This window comes from Miniopterus schreibersii, assembly GCF_964146895.1.
Source record: "Miniopterus schreibersii genome assembly, chromosome: 1".
Lineage (NCBI taxonomy): Eukaryota > Metazoa > Chordata > Mammalia > Chiroptera > Miniopteridae > Miniopterus > Miniopterus schreibersii.
Genome location: NC_138101.1, coordinates 176,429,710 through 176,445,842, shown reverse-complemented (window position 1 = coordinate 176,445,842; position 16,133 = coordinate 176,429,710). Strand labels below are relative to the sequence as shown.

Below are 16,133 nucleotides of genomic sequence, written 5' to 3'. Positions count from 1 at the left end.
CTTTTACCTTAAAACCACCCCATGACCAACTCCAGTCCTCAAAATCCTTTAAGTATCCTTCTGCAACTTCCCCTTTTTGAGACACTACTGAGACTCTGTCAAAGTGATGCTCACCCTTGCTCAGAAACTTTCATATATCCAGTTTTGTATGATCAACTTTCCTTGGTTGTCCTTGTATTAGGATTTTGACAGTCACTGAGTTCCTACTAAGATTTATGCAGGACCCCTTGCCAACAGTAGTCTCATACTGATTACATTGCACTTCATTGAGATCTCTTGAGCCTCTGGTTGCGGGATTCTTTGTCTATGGTAATAAGTCCAGCACTACATTAAGCTCTGATCCTTTTTTGTTGAGCTCCCAAAGCTAGCTGATATTTATTTTGTTTGTTGTAAGAATAAGGTTCTCGGGATTTTTTGGTTATCTGATTAAATTTGTCCTAATTTTTGTTTTTAGATTGTTAGAAAGATAGCTAAAGGAATGGGGAAAATTTTGAGGTAAAAAGGGAAAATGAGGGAACCCTAATCTAGTTCAGTTTGACAAGTATATTTTAGCTTCATTTTTCCCCATCAAGGTCACTGGTGAGGTCATCTGCCAAGAGTGAGACAACAGGGCTGCTACGGAAGTTTAAAGAGGGTATGGAATGAATGAACTATCCACTGCTACGAAATCAACAAGACAGTTACATCAGAATTACTGAGCAACTTTAAGTGCCAGGTTGACATTATGGCAGAAATCTGTAGTGGGCCAGGTAGTCCCAGTTTTATGAATTTTTTTCAGTAATGTTTTTCTGCTTGGGAGCAAAACTATAGGTGGAGAATGGAGTCATCCATTTTTAAGCAAAGGAATGAAGCTAACTAGAGTGCTAGTGAGGGCAACTTTAAAGTAGTGAGCCATGGTCTTTAATCTGGACAAGAAGCATAATATAGCTAGGAGAAAGTAATGCACTGTCTAATCTGATAGATTTCAGAGACTGACGTTGAAAAGCTGGAGACATGAAATTTAAGAAAGCTCCAGTGGGAAGCATTGTGGCATAGTGGGGAAAAGTCATTACAGCTAAAAGCCTTAGATATGAAACAGCACTATATCACTTACACAAAGTTAGGCAAGTTGCTTTGTTTTTGAGTGTCACATTTCTGGACAATTATACTAACCTCATAGTGTTGCTTTAGTTATAAAGTACATAGCAGTACGGGCATAGTAGGCACTCAACTTTCTATTCCTTCTCTTATTAGTGGGGAAAAGATTTTAAAGATTCTAGCTTTATAAGAGCAGCTGCTTGTGAAAGGCCCCAAAGAATATTACATGAAGATTTTAGACAGATTGTACATATCTAAAATTCAAATTTGTTTGTACAGGCCTCTGCTATTGACAGTGGCCAAGAAAATTATAAAATGGAATAGAATAAGCAAAGGCATATACTTAATTCCCTCTCTCTCTCTCTCTCCCTCTCTCTCTTTCTCTCTCCGTGTGTGTGTGTGTGAGATGAGAGGGAGAGAGAATGAATGAATAAATGAGTTATGAAATATGGCTGAAGGTAACTGAAACAGTAGCTTCAAAACTAGAAGGTCAGCATCTACTGAAGGAATAATTATTGCTAGTACTTTGGGGAAACAAATAACAAACATACAATCTTGACTTCCTGAAGATAATGGCAGCTGGTTGACTGATGTCCAATCTAAAGACCTATAGGTCACTATCTAAAGTTTCAAGAGGATAAGAATGTATTTTATGAATAAAGAGATGATGTCATCAAGAGTCAAAATTAGGTCTTGGCTGAGTAGCTCAGTTGGTTAGGGTGTTGTCCCAATACACCACGGTTGCGGGTTCAGTCCCTAGTCAGGGGACATACAAGAATCAACCAATGAATTCGTAAATAAGTGGAACAACAAATCAATGTTTCTCTCTCTTTTCCTCTCTCTCTCAAATCAATAAATCAAAAAAGAAAAGTAAAAAAAAAAAAGGAGTCAAAATGAGAAAATACAACTGAGGAATATAAAGGTTGGTAAAGAGGAGAAAGATACAACTGCCTCCCAAGTGTTAAACTTGCATCTCCTGTCTTCTATTTATACTCACTTCCTAGGTGACTTTATTTAGTATCATGATTTTTATAAGTGTCTCATATTTAACACATCCAAAATAGAAACCTTGATTTCTACTGCCTAAATCTTTCTCACCTGGGTAAATGATAACTATCATTAGAATTGTTCAGGCCAAAAAGTTTGGAGTTCATCTTGACTTCTCACTTTCTCTTATATTCTGCTTTGAATTCACTAACAAATCCTATTAGCTTTACCTTCAAAATATATCCTGGATCTAATTCCTTCTTACCATCTCTACTGCTACCACTTTGGTCCAAATCTCTTGCTGGAGTATTGCAGATCCTTCTAACTAGTTTCCCTGCCTTTTCCATTTTCATTCCTATATGACATACCATATAGAAGCCAGAGTAAACATTAAAAAATTTAAGACATGTTATATGGAAAAAAAAAAAAAAGACATGTTATATTCCACATGTTTTCCTTCCTCAAAATGGGCTATTTACAATAAATGGTCTTGTTTCTATTACCTCGCCAACCTCATCTCCTTTTCCTCTATACTGCAGCCACATTGACCTCTTTGCTGTTCCTCAAACATGACAAGCATGCACCTTACCTCAGGGCTTTTCTGTTTGCTGTTCCTGCTGTTTGGAACACAATTCCCTTCACATGACATATGCCCTCAATGCCTTCTGATTTCCACTTTAATTTCACCTTATCAGTGAGGCCTGATTACCCTATATAAAATAGAAGACTCTATCAATCAGGTCCAGACAGGAAAACCAAAACTCCTCTAGGTATTTCAAATGGAAGGGCGGGAGGGGAGAAGGGGGATTTAATACAGGGAATTGGTTACAGTGTATTGGTTACCAAAGATCAGTAACTGCAGGAAGTTACTATCATCCCCAGGGCTGCTGGGGGAAAGCGACTGTTACTTAGAGTCAAGGAGCTTATACTTCTGGTAATTTCTTTCTACTTTCTAATATCATGTTAATGTACTCCAATGGCAAAACCTACTGGACCACAGCTGGAAAGACAGCCTGGGATAGAGAGTTTTCAGGCTTCCTGCCTCACTGTTTAGGGGAGACCATCTGGTATATACCTCTTCTACTACCACTCTTTATCATTTGACCCTTTATTTTTCTTCATAACATTTACCACTATTTGTCTGTTTATTGGCTACACCTCTCCTTCCCCTCCCCCCATTAGAATATAAACTCTGTAAGAGCAGGGGATTTGTCTACTTTGCTTGCTGCTATATTCCCAGTAGTCAGAACAGTGCCTGGCATGAGGCACTGGCATATTAAGGAAGAGGGGGTGGTGGGAGTGGTCTGTCCCACTGGAGAGGAGCATTTTACCACTGATGTTTAGAATCGCCAGTGCACAGTGATAATAAAAAGCAGAATGACTTGTAGTCAGTTTTACTATTGGTTTCTAATTTTCTACAGATAATGCCCCTGAAGGGTAAAGGATTAATGAAACCTTTCTCCATCTCTAAGGACAAACTTGACCTTGGGTTAACTTTCTAGCTCTGTTCCCCTGGAAATTTGATAAAGACGAAATGTCAGCTTGTTACTAGGTAACATTTCTTATGGTAAAAATGATAAAAAAAATGATAACTTGCATATGTGCTGGAAGGAACTACAAATGAACTATAAATACCTAGTGGGAAGCTATAGCTTTGGGCTTCCATTTATGTGGTAACTGGGCATTTCTCTTGTAAGGACCCTGGAAGTTGCCTAAGATTGTTACAAGAAATACTAATTGCTATGTAGGGCATGGAGCTTCTAAGTTGGTGGGCTCCCATATTCTTCTATCATAAGTCAGCTTGTTCCCTTGCACCTGAATGTCACTTGAAGAGCAAAGAAAATACTCTTGGATGGCTCTGTGGACTGCTAAGAGGACTGGTCCCACTGAAGAAGAAAGTCTGATGCTGTCCTGCTTGATGCTGAGTTTCCTTTTCAATATCTAAGTACACTGGCTCACAATACAGTGTATTTACATCTTACAAGTCTGATGTTTAGATAAGAGAACCTCTGGTGGGCATTCCAGCATGTAATTAGTTGCTAAAAAAATGTTAATTGAACCAATACATGACTTTGGAAACATATACCTACAATTACTGGAGGGCATTAACTAAATTTTAACATACATAGTTTATTGAAATCAACAAGTGTCTACAGAGACTACTCTGTGGTAGTTGCAGTTTATAACTATACCTCCCCCATTCTGAAATAATTCCCTCATCCTGAACAACTTCATGTAGTCACAAAATACTGGGCTGGTTTTAAATATGATATACAGAGACACCTTGTATGGCATTCTTTGGGTTGCCTAAGGCCACTGTTCTGCTTATCAATATACCACACTGGATTCAAGAAGTGGACATATGTGAATACTTAAAGGAGAGCTGTGGTATGAATGACTAAAATTATAAACTTGCCACATAGATAGACAAGTGTAATTTCTTTTGGCCTCTCTGAAAATGAATGATTTTTTTCTACTGTTTTCTATTTGAGGATCTCAAGCCTTCAGGAGAGATACTGTACTTTATTTATCTCTTTAATCCCCAGTTTCCAGTATACTCCCACTCACAGAGGCACCCAATAAACATTTGTTGAACTAAACTATATGATCATAGAGAAGCATAATAACAGCTAACTTTGGATGGGAGTAGGGGAGGAATGTTCAGCTACGCTGAACCAGAGACTACAGAAATTAGAAGCAGTTTTCCCTTGGAAAACTATGGTAATACAGTAGGCCAGAGAAAGTAGGGGAAGGAGGTCACACAGAATCTATCAAAGCCTCTCCAAGCATTAGCAAATCTATGAGGGCAGGAAACTAGCGCTACAAGTTCTTCCTTAGATTCCATAATGTAAGTGCCATCTCTATTCTCACCCCATTACCTTTCCCTATTACCAGTAAATAGTTCTAATAAAGAGTATAAAGGATAGCTTTAAAAATTACTGCCAATATACTCTGGGGATAACTGAGAATATAAGCCCAGCCCTACAAAAGCATCAGGAAAAATACAAGAAATATAGCTGAAACAAAGTTGCCTAATAACTAGTTATTTATGAGTTTGCTCATTTTATTTAGCTTTCCCAAACCCCATGAACTCACTTTGATATACAAAACATATAAATAAATCACAAATAAGAATAGTTCATTAAGTTTAAAATAAATTACTTTCTGACGCTAAACACTGTCAGTTGGTCCTAGGGATATTAAAATCATCACTATGTAATCAATTGAAAATAATGTTTGGGGTGAATCACTACTTTTAGGGAATGACTAGTACACATATACGGGGAAATAAGCAAATTTGGAATGTTGATTTATCTCTCCATTAGCAAAACAAAATATTCTATTCTTTTTTTTTGCTCTTTCCAAAAGAACTATAAGGGTAATACAGAGATCCTTGAAAATGTTAATTTCCAAGGCTCTAAGAAATTAAAAGTAATGGTAACAAATGGCTTATTTTTAGAACAAAGAGCTTAAAAGAGAGAAAGAAAGAGAAAGAAATCCTGTTAAATAGTAAGATCTAAAGGAATTAATTTTAAAAATATCAAGAGTTTCTGATTCTGATCTTAGGCTTTGCATTTCCAGCAGATTCACTTTTCAATATTCTAAATTTGACCTTAGAGCCTCCAACTGAACTTTTGTATAACCTAAGAAAAACAGGGAATAGGAAGTTTTTTAAGAGTTCTCAGAAAAAGATTGACTAAATTCCCCTTCCTAAATCAGGGCTGAGATATCATTTTGATACCTTTTAAATAGCTTGCCACTAGAGATGCTATCTTTAGAGAAACAACAAAAACCCGATTATCAAACCCTTCCTGGTGATAAAGATCACATGGAATTTTAGCAGGAAGAAGGCTAGCCATGGTATTCCCAGTCACTGAATTTCTTCCCACACAGAGGTGGCCTACATCACAGCAGCAGAGTGGGCACAATTCATTGTCCTAAAAGACTAAGTACTGAGTTGGTACAGCTGAATATCTATAGCTATCAGTCAACATTCTTTGTTTATATGCACTGCATGTGTGGAAAGGCCACTGGTTGTGATATTTCAGCCTAATAAATGGAAGGGATTATTTATATGTAATTTCTAGTCCTTCCTTCTCATCTTCTGTATTTGAACTATCCTGCGGCTAATTTTTATTTCCCTGTTACAGGAATGAGGTAATATCTATAACCCACAATGTTCTATTTACAACATAGATGTCAGAAATACTTTTATCTGAAAGACTCATTCCCCCCACCTCCTTTTTTACCTCATTCCCTGTTGACATGACAGCAACCACCGGAAACTTATTGACTTCAACCTCTGTGACACCTACAGTTGCCAGAAGACCGATCTCTGAGGGGCCCATGTGGGTTCCTTTGGCCAACACACATTCCCCTCTTTTAATGTCATGGCCGATGGGTCTGAAAGTCAAAGCAGAACCATAAGCACGATGAGTAAGAATAATATTTTCTCAATTCAGAGGGAAACCTTAGTGTCAGAGAAAGAGGACACTCAAGGGGAGAAAAATGTTAAGAGATGACGCAGGAGCAGAATAATGAAATGAAGAGATTTTAAAAACTCCATGCTTTTTAAATCAAAAATAGTAAATCATACAACAGAAGACAGAAATAGAATTTATATTTCTGTCTAAACAGGAATATGTTACTTCATATTTGAAAATTACAAATTGCTTCGTACCACATTACTGTCAAAACCACCAATTGCAAACTTTCTTTAATATAAGGCAAGAAACTATATGGCATTAATGATAAAAAAATCTACAGCTTGTTAGTTTTGTGGGAAGGAGAATAATGTTAATGAGATTACAGTCATGGAGATAATTTCTATTTGGTCCCCTGAGGTTGGTCCAGTTACGTGTCTGCAGAAACCCATTCACCTTGGCCTCCAGACATAGGGATGGGAAAAGTGTCGCTGTGTCACAGGGAGATTTGAGCAAATTAGCATTAATGAAATCAGGGTAAATATATTCCATTGTAAGAAAAGTAATTTAAAGTACATGTCCTCGTCATGGTAGGGCAGTGGCCTCATATTTAGTTTGTTTTTTTTAATTGTCACCCAAGGATATTTTTCCATGGATTTTTTTTTAGAAAGAGTAGAGGGGGGGGAGGATAGGGGAAGAGAGGGAGAGGCACATCAATGTGTGAGAGACACATGGATTGGTTGCCTCCTGTGGGCCGATACTCTATCCACTAAGCCAAACCGGCCAGGGCTCTTTGCTTTTAATTATTTCATTTGCCTTTACTATCTCCATGAAAATGTAGGCAGGGCAGACATGGGATGTAGAGTTGAGAAAATTAATTTTCCTTCTTGTTAAATATCCTGAAAGCTAATGGTTATTTGACTGAACTGTGGATTTACAATTGCCATTCTCCCCTGAGTTCATGATCATGCAGAAAGAGAAGTTGGCTACATATTTTATATGTTATCAACTTACCTGATATCTTGGCCTGGCCGAGCTTGCACCAGAATTCGTACTTCAAGTTCTTCAGTGCCCTATAATAAGGAAGTCATGCCACTTCAAACAGAAAAATCTAACAGAATTTCTGATCAGTGTAATTTAGCTACTCAATGCCTTTGTCATCAGATAGGCCCAGAATATATATACAAATACAGAGAAATAAAAAATCATTTGCTAAACTCTTTGAAATAAATTTCTACCACAGATTCCTGCAAAATTAGGTTTGATGCCAAGGAATAAATAAAATATTTTCACACTTTTAAAAAAGAAACCAATTAGCCCGGCCGGGCCTGACTCAGCGGTTGAGCATCGACCTAGGATCCAGGCGATGGGGGTTCGATTCCCGGTCAGGGCCCATGCCTGGGTTGTGGGCTCAATCCCCAGGAGGCAGCCGATCGATGACTCTCTCATCACTGATGTTTCTATCTCTCTCTCCCTCTCCTTTCCTCTCTCTGAAATCAATAAAGATATATATATATATATACATATATATATAAACAAAACAAAACAAATTGTCTTAAAAAAACACCAATTAAAAAACACTGAGTCTTGCTTTGTAAGTAGCGTTCTCAAGGAAAAATAATTTTATATATATTATTTATATGTAATGTGCATATGGAAAATAATACAATAAATAATAATATAAAAATAAACTCCATGTTTCATGTACTCAAAACTATAAACCTACTTTTGCCCCATCCTGTACATATATTTGGCTACTTTAATAGATACAGTGAATGTGTAAGGAGATAACCTATCTCTTCTGTTTCCATGAATCATGGGTTCATTACTATACCAAGGTTCCCAAATATCTGCAGGAATTTCAGTGAAGGACTTATAGTTTGTCTGGTAGTAAATTTCTGTAAATGAACAGTGATCATCAATTTTACATTTACGGGCTTGTGAATAATATTGTGAAACTGGAACTGTGTCATGTCATCTGGCAGAGTCTGTGGATGCATGTATTCTGCATTTCAATGCTCTGCTGGCTTCCCTGATGCCAATAAATCTGCTGGACAATTTTAACAGCAAGCAATGTGATCTGCATGCCAAGAGTTGAATTTTATAAGCCTTACATGTGGGAAGATGATTTAAAAAATTCCCAGGTCAGGAAAAGTGACTGTCTCTCAGCATGGACAAATTTTACTGTATGCCAGACCAGGAGAATATAACTATTTTTAACTCTGGCTTTTAAAAATAAGCTATCTTAAACTTTTACACAAAACAAGTAAGACAGCCAGTCATTAAGACTTTGGTTGAAACAATTTTTTTATTGGTGGCTGATCCTCTGATTTCAATACCTGCCACTAGTTTCTAAGCAGGCCTTAGACCAAAAAAGATTACAGGGTCCTTTATTTCAGGCAATAGAGGGGGTACTGGCATCAATTTAACATTTCCAGGCTGTCATTTGGTATCACAGATTTTCCTGAAAACTAAATACTAGATTTGAGTGTGATTTTGGTTCAAATATTTGGCTTAGTGTTACATTCAAGAACTTGCCCAAGTGTTCTTTGTTACATTCTTCTCTAGTAAATTCTCCTTCACATTTTATAAGAAGCTGGTGTGGATGAACAAATTTCCCAGTTAGAAGGTATGCCAACAATTAATACCTCTGCTCTTCTATCTTGAGGCAGTTTCTTTCCTTGTTTGCATGTGAAATTTCTAGGATCAAATGTGGTTCAAATTCTGCTATAATCACAGTAATAATCAGAAAAAAGTCTCTTATAACAAAAGATTTTCAAGCCTAAGGTAATTCATTATTTAGTGAAGACCCATTCACTACATTGTAAGATCCTAACATAACCAAAAAAACACCGCAGAAAATAAACTAAAAATACTGCCGCAGGAGTGTAACGATGAGACCTGGTGATGACGTACATCGTCAGACTCCCTGATAAGTTCGGTATCTTCTACTTGTACTACTGCATCAGCACCGCAGGGGATTGGAGCACCTGTTGTAACCCGCATGACTTGTCCAGGCATTACTGTCTGGGTTGGCTGGAAATACAAACATGTAAGAAAGAGTTGATTTACTTTACTGCTGCAAAGGAAAAGTAACATTTTCCTGTGGGAGATGTAACATTTTTAGAAACAAACCATAAAAGGAAAATCGTACAGTCTTATTCATTTTGGGCCAATGTAATGAAAGCTCCTCACAAACAGGTATACTTGCACCAAGAGGCTTTAACTTGATTTATGGTAATGACCATTAGGTGCCTTTTTTGGTGCTCTGTTTTCCTTTTCAAGAACTGCCACTTACATTTGCCACTACTGAGTCTTGCTCAAATAATGTGAATTTTCTTAATATATGTTAAGTGATTTGAGAGTCCTTAAGAAAAAAAAAGCCATGCATCATGATTTTATGAATGACAGTTATGAAAAACCAGCATGTTAGTCATTTACTGAAGTTCTGATATTTGAGAAATGTAGTAACCTAAAACTAAACTTCTAGGTTAAACATAGGAAAGTCAGAAAAATCAATTATTGCTCTTGAAAATCTTTCTAAAATCTTTCTAGCAAATGTAATTAAATAATTTTAAAATGATTGTAGTGTCTGTAATGATTTGGGTTAAACATTATATCTGAGATTTTCACTGTCTGAACTCTCAATGGGAACAGTATAGGAGACTGATCAGAGGACCTGGCAAACATCTAGCCCAGGGAAAAACATATTTCTGTAAGATCCATCTGATGGTTTTGATCTGGCCTCAGAAGAGTCACTTGTCATTGGCCATGATTTAGGTCAGAATTGGGGGAAAGATGCTTCAAATTTGCCCTAACATAAAATTCTGAGATAATATTAATTCCCCAATAAAAAACCTTTCCAAAGATATCTGCTTCATAAGCATTTATTTAAACCCTTAGGTTATAATGTGAATATATTTAACACAACTGTACTGAACACTTAAAAATGATTAAAGTGGTACATTTTAAGCTATGTACTTTTTAACAGATTAAAACAATTTTAGGCAATGGCTAAGGAAATATACCTCTCTACTGGATATACAATTGAAGTAAAACTTGAAATTTATTTATTAGAACAGTCTTAAAAAGCTTCTTTCATTATTACTGCTACAAACAATACCACTAATAGATAATATTATTGAACCCTCAATCTATGTTAAGTACAGTGTTAAGTGCATCATTACATTCTATTTATATAATAATCTAAGCCTAACAAAAGACAGGAATTTGTTTTATTTTCTGTTTGCCTTTCCAGATGGCATCATCATACTAACCTGTGCTGTGGCCCAGAAGGCTGAACTCTATGGACTATTTCAACCAGGTTCCCATCACTGGCTTCTGGTTAGGTAAAGCCAATGCAAGGGGCCAAAAAGAAATTAGAAGGTAGAAGAGAGAGAAAAGTCGGGTTTGTATTCCCCTTGCTCTTTCCCTGCTGGGCTGCAGTTTGGTGAAGGCTATGTCATCTCTACTACTGACAGGTGACCCTGTCCCATAGCTATGAATCCCCACAGGTCCAGGTACCACTCTTTCCCTTTGCTCCTTCAGATCTAGAGGTGGTAATGGAGTTTCACTGTTAGCCTCTTGGTGTTTCATATTTCTTCATTAGTTTCCCTTAACCCTATATATATCTTAGATATAGTCCCTGCATTAATCTCCTTAATCTCCCCTTTCCAGACATATTTATTGCTCTACTATCCCAAAGCCTAGAAAGTGTCTGGCACAAAGTTGGTAGTCAATAAATATTTCCAGAATGAATACATGAACATGAATAATCTCATTACCACAACAACTACATGAAGTTTGCAATCCTTTGTGACTTATAGCTCCAGTGTTCTTCCTGCTTTTCTCCCACAGTCACTGGAGAAACGGATTCTTGGGACTGAACTATGTATCCCCTTATTCTGTTATTTGAATAAAAGACATTCCAGGCTTATTCAGCATTGTTGTATTTTAATGTAATCTTCTACTAAGGTAATGCATGGGATTTAAAATGAAAAGTTTAGGGCCCATTACATTAAAATTTCTTCTTTAATTTTCAACCCCAGATACTACTACTACTTATTGTCTGGGACATATCTTAATACACTGTATATGCCCATTTTTGCAGTACAGTGATTTTTAACGAAAAGCATTAAAGATTTGATATATGTATTTTTTAGTAGAGATGCTAATGCCAACACAATCTTCTGAGACTGTGGAACAGGCATTTAATATAAGTCTAAAGAGGTCCTTCATTGCTGAAAGTGCTTTTTTTTGGCTAAGGCAAAAGTAAATCCTAAAGTGAGTTTCAGAGTAGCTGTTTCTTAAGCTGAAGTGTGTTAGCCTGGAGCCCTGCCTTAACTTAGTTGAGTTCAATGCACCATATTCTGTAAATATACTTTAAGGTTTATTGTGGTTGTACCTGTAATTTTCTCTACTTCTTGGCTTAAACCAACACTTAAGAAATATTTTTGTGTGATTATTAAATAAAAAAATTTGGCTCCTCTCCAGGACTAGTCATTCTAAGTGGTAGATGAAAGATTACTACCAGCTTACTTATATTAAATCCAATGTAAAAGATATTATTGGATATATAAAAACATTTATATATCCACTTAGAGTAGACATATAAACTACAATTAAATTGAATCAACTGAAAAACTCTAGCAATATGTGAAGTATTTCCTTTAGATTGTTAAGACTAGTAAGTAGTTCTTTTCATTTTTATTAATATACTTTATATGTGTTATATAAAGTAAACAGTTTAAATCTTGATTTTTCCTTAATGAAGGTACTAATTGGATTTTTTGAGCTTTGTCCAATGATAGCACCGTATAATTAAATAATATTTCATTTGAAAATGCCCAGTGATAATCAATAGGATCAAACTATAAGATATTTAAGGTCAATTATTTTGTTACAAGACAGCATTTTGTAAATCACTGTTTCAGTGTATGCAATAGCACCCCAATGCACAAGTGTATGTACTTTCAGTAAGTGAGCAATTTGGTTCATCTGTATGATACATAAGTTATAGATAAAGGACATCATAGGTAATTTGAAAAAAACAAAACAATCAAAAACCCACCCATTTTCTTGTATAGTTTTGATCTTTTATCTCATCAAACTTATAAGAACTTACAAGAAGCTGGCAACTTTTCAGTTTCACTTTTCCTGTGCTCCTAGTTCTCTAGTACAGCAGTGGTCTTAACTGGCATATAAAGCTTAAGAAGTCCACAAAGCCCTTAACAATCTGCTACCTACCCCTATGTATACTAGGCTGTGACTACCACAAACTATTTGCAGTTCCCTTAGCATTTCATGCAATTTTAAAAACACTTCTGGAAGGTAGCTCTATTCAGAACATTGATGTTCATACAGGAAGAAAGAATGATCCAATCACAGGGCTGGAAAATGTTTGTGGTCATGTCTGTGACATACCAGCAACACCATGACATATATTAATAAATGCAGATTCTTTCAGCTAAGAAAGATTTAACTATTTCATATTAATTAAAAATTTTAATTATTTCATACTAATCCCTAAGATTTCCCTTACAATGATGGTAGAAACTTAGAAGTAGATCATGAAAATCCATGAAACTGAAATCTTTAGGGCCTGTTAGGCCTATGAATCTCACCTGTTCACCAGCTTGGGATTCCCCAATGATGAAACGATCTCCTGGGCCATCAGCAGCTGTGAGATGAACAGAACCAAAAACAAACATCAGAATGGACCTACAGCAGGGAATAAAAACCTAGTGTTGGAATTCTAAAATTTGACTCAAATGATCAGATAAGGCTTCAGGAAAGGGATACGTTTCTGATCTCCTAGAAGAGCCAGACAATGGCTTTGTTACTCCTGGTTTGATCTTTGGTATCCAAAACTCACAAGTACCAATAGAAGTGTTCCTAATTTGTGTCCTTTCATGGTGTCACTTGAGGTGGTCTTCCTGTTGCTCGATAATTTCCACATATGTACTCTTTAAACAGGAAGTTCTTTTTGCCTGTCTTCCTAAATAAATACCACCTTATTCATGGGTACATATGTGTGATGTGTGTGTGCATGCTCATGGATATTATATATTTCTCCACTTTCTATAAAATTTTTAACTATTTCATACTATTTTTTATTTACCACTCGGTTTGATCTTCATAATAACCCAGTGAAGTAGGAAGAACATACATTCTTTTCTTCTCTTGACATTTGAAGGAAATGAGTTGCAGAATAAAGGAACTCAGGTAGAAAAGGTTAAGTACATTGAACAAGCTCTAACTAGTGGTAGAGCTAGGACTAAAATCCAGTCTCTTAATTCCCAGAACAGTGTATGTGTATATATATACATTTTTAAAATATATTTTATAATGTGTCAAAATGCTATTCCTGAATCAGAATGCATAGGCAGTGCTGCATCACATTTTTCCATTGACTATTTTAAAATTGAAATAAACCCTTTCAAAACTGAGATGGAAAAAACTTCTTATCCATTTTTTTTACATACAGTATATTAATGACTGATAAAAAATATTCCTAGAGATAAATGTATTCAAAAGGGTTTTCTTCACATGTGATATGGATTTCAGACCAATACTACTGGTAAGGCAATGTCTATCTAATGAGTTTTATGATTAGGACCATAAGTTCTGTATTATCTGTATACAGCAAGGGTTTGGGACACATATATAGAAAAGATGACGCTTTCTATAGGACTATTTTAATAATATTTGCAATCATGCTGATAAATAATAAATTTCCTTATTTTAAAAAGGACATATGAAATTTGTTATTTCTCTATGTGACTAAAATGTTGTTTTTTACTAAAGGCTTATAAACAATACTTTTTATAATGACCCACTCTTTTTGCACAGGCTTTGGTTGACCTATTGTGGAGAGAGACAAGAATTAACATTGGGTATCTTCTATGTACAAAGATGTATCTCATGCTTTATAGACATTATCTCAGTTAATAAACTCTTGGCTTTCTTGTGTTTTTTGAGTCATTGTGTTGTCAGTGCTTACTTGTAAGAAAGAGAACAGTTTTCTTGTAGTACTATTCTTCTTATGCTGTTTTCATAGGTTCTTCTTTTTTTAGAACTTTTTTTGAAGTGAACAATTTTAAACAAATGTTTAAACAATGATCAACATTATACCAATCTTGTTTCATCTATTCCCCCACTTATTTTTGCAGTATTTTTTTTTTTGGTAAAATATATCTTTATTGATTTCAGAGAGAGGAAGGGAGAGAGAGAGACAGAAACATCAATGATGAGAGAGTCATTGATCGAGCCTACAACCCGGGCATGTGCCCTGACTGGGAATCGAACCCCGATCACCTGGATCCTAGGTCGACGCTCAACCGCTGAGCCACGCCCAGCCGGGCTTTTGCAGTATTTTAAAGCAAATAATGATTTTCTTACTGTAGAAAATTTAAAAAGTCAATTATCTTTAAGAGTTCTGCACTAACTGCATCTGAAATGTGAATAAATTTATTTTTTATTGTTCTAGTAAAGATATTACCAGCTTGCCATCTCACAGTAAAAACCGAGACATTTTCTCCTTTTACTTCTTTGCACAAGGGCAAAACAAAACTGAATCTGAATCCTGGTTCTTAGAGTAAAACAAAACTGAATCTGAATCCTGGTTCTACCAGTATTAGCCTCAGGACTTTCAGCAAATAACTAAACTTTTCTTGAGCCTTCAGTTTTCTTGTTGATAAAAATGGGGATAATCAGTCTTTAAAAATACTAATACCTTTTAAAGCTTTTCATTCCTTTCATTCATTCACTAAATTTCTAATGAGTGCCTTCTATGCCCCAAGTGTCACAAAGGTGCTGAGCAAAGAGTAAACCAGACATTGTTTCTATTCTAATGCAGTGCCAGTCTGTTGCAATGTTTTTTAAACTCGGGATCACAAATGGAGGTGTGCTCTAATATTAACTTGAAAACAATTTTTTTAAATGAAAAAGAATAGAAAATATATTCATCACACATGGTAAGGATAAATACTGTTTCATGAAACTTATTTTTATTTATATATGTGTGCATATGTCTATTTATATGTATTATATATGTTTAATGAGTTTATATCATTGGCTTGTAATATATACTGTATTTAATGTGTGCCTTCCTATGAGTGTGGTTAAAATAAAACTCTTTAAGCCACTGATGTAATAGGGGAGATAGATATTAATCAAACAATCATATTAATGAATATATAAACCCAAATGAAGACCATTTTAAAGGAACATGGTTTTATGAGAGCACACAATGAAAGTACCCGAACTACACTGGAGGGTAAAGGAAAGCCACCCTGATAAAACCATTTTTGATTTGAATATGAAGGATGAAGAAGGCTGAGTAGGCAAAAGGTTGGAGTGTGTGTGTGAGAGAGAGATGGCAAGAGAGGGAGGCAGAGGAGGGAGAGAGAATGCTCTGAGAGATGGAGATAGATATAAAGTGGAAATGCTCCATTTAAAGATCTTCACCTAAAGAGAGCAGTATGATGTGTAAAGGCCTCTGGTTCATGTCCTCCTTATATCTTATACTCCAGCCACTCTCAACTTCTAGTACTGTAGCTCCTCAAGAAGACTCATATTTTAGCTCCATAACATACGCTACTTCCATTACTTGGAGTGTCCTTCCCTTATCTCTGTCTTTGACGA

General features: G+C 35.9%; 1 protein-coding gene across 6 annotated transcripts in view; it reads right to left on the bottom strand.

The window, feature by feature from the left end:
• Positions 1 to 16,133, bottom strand: part of GPHN (gephyrin) — a 352,065-nt gene that overhangs the window by 39,164 nt on the left and 296,768 nt on the right. For all 6 annotated transcript variants that reach the window (XM_081136828.1, XM_081136829.1, XM_081136831.1 and 3 more), the window contains 4 exons: positions 13,112 to 13,167; positions 9,405 to 9,524; positions 7,503 to 7,561; positions 6,315 to 6,468 (listed from right to left, as the gene is read on the bottom strand). In XM_081136828.1, the coding sequence (XP_080992954.1) occupies positions 6,315 to 6,468; positions 7,503 to 7,561; positions 9,405 to 9,524; positions 13,112 to 13,167 (389 nt within the window). The remainder of the gene's footprint in view (positions 1 to 6,314; positions 6,469 to 7,502; positions 7,562 to 9,404; positions 9,525 to 13,111; positions 13,168 to 16,133) is intronic.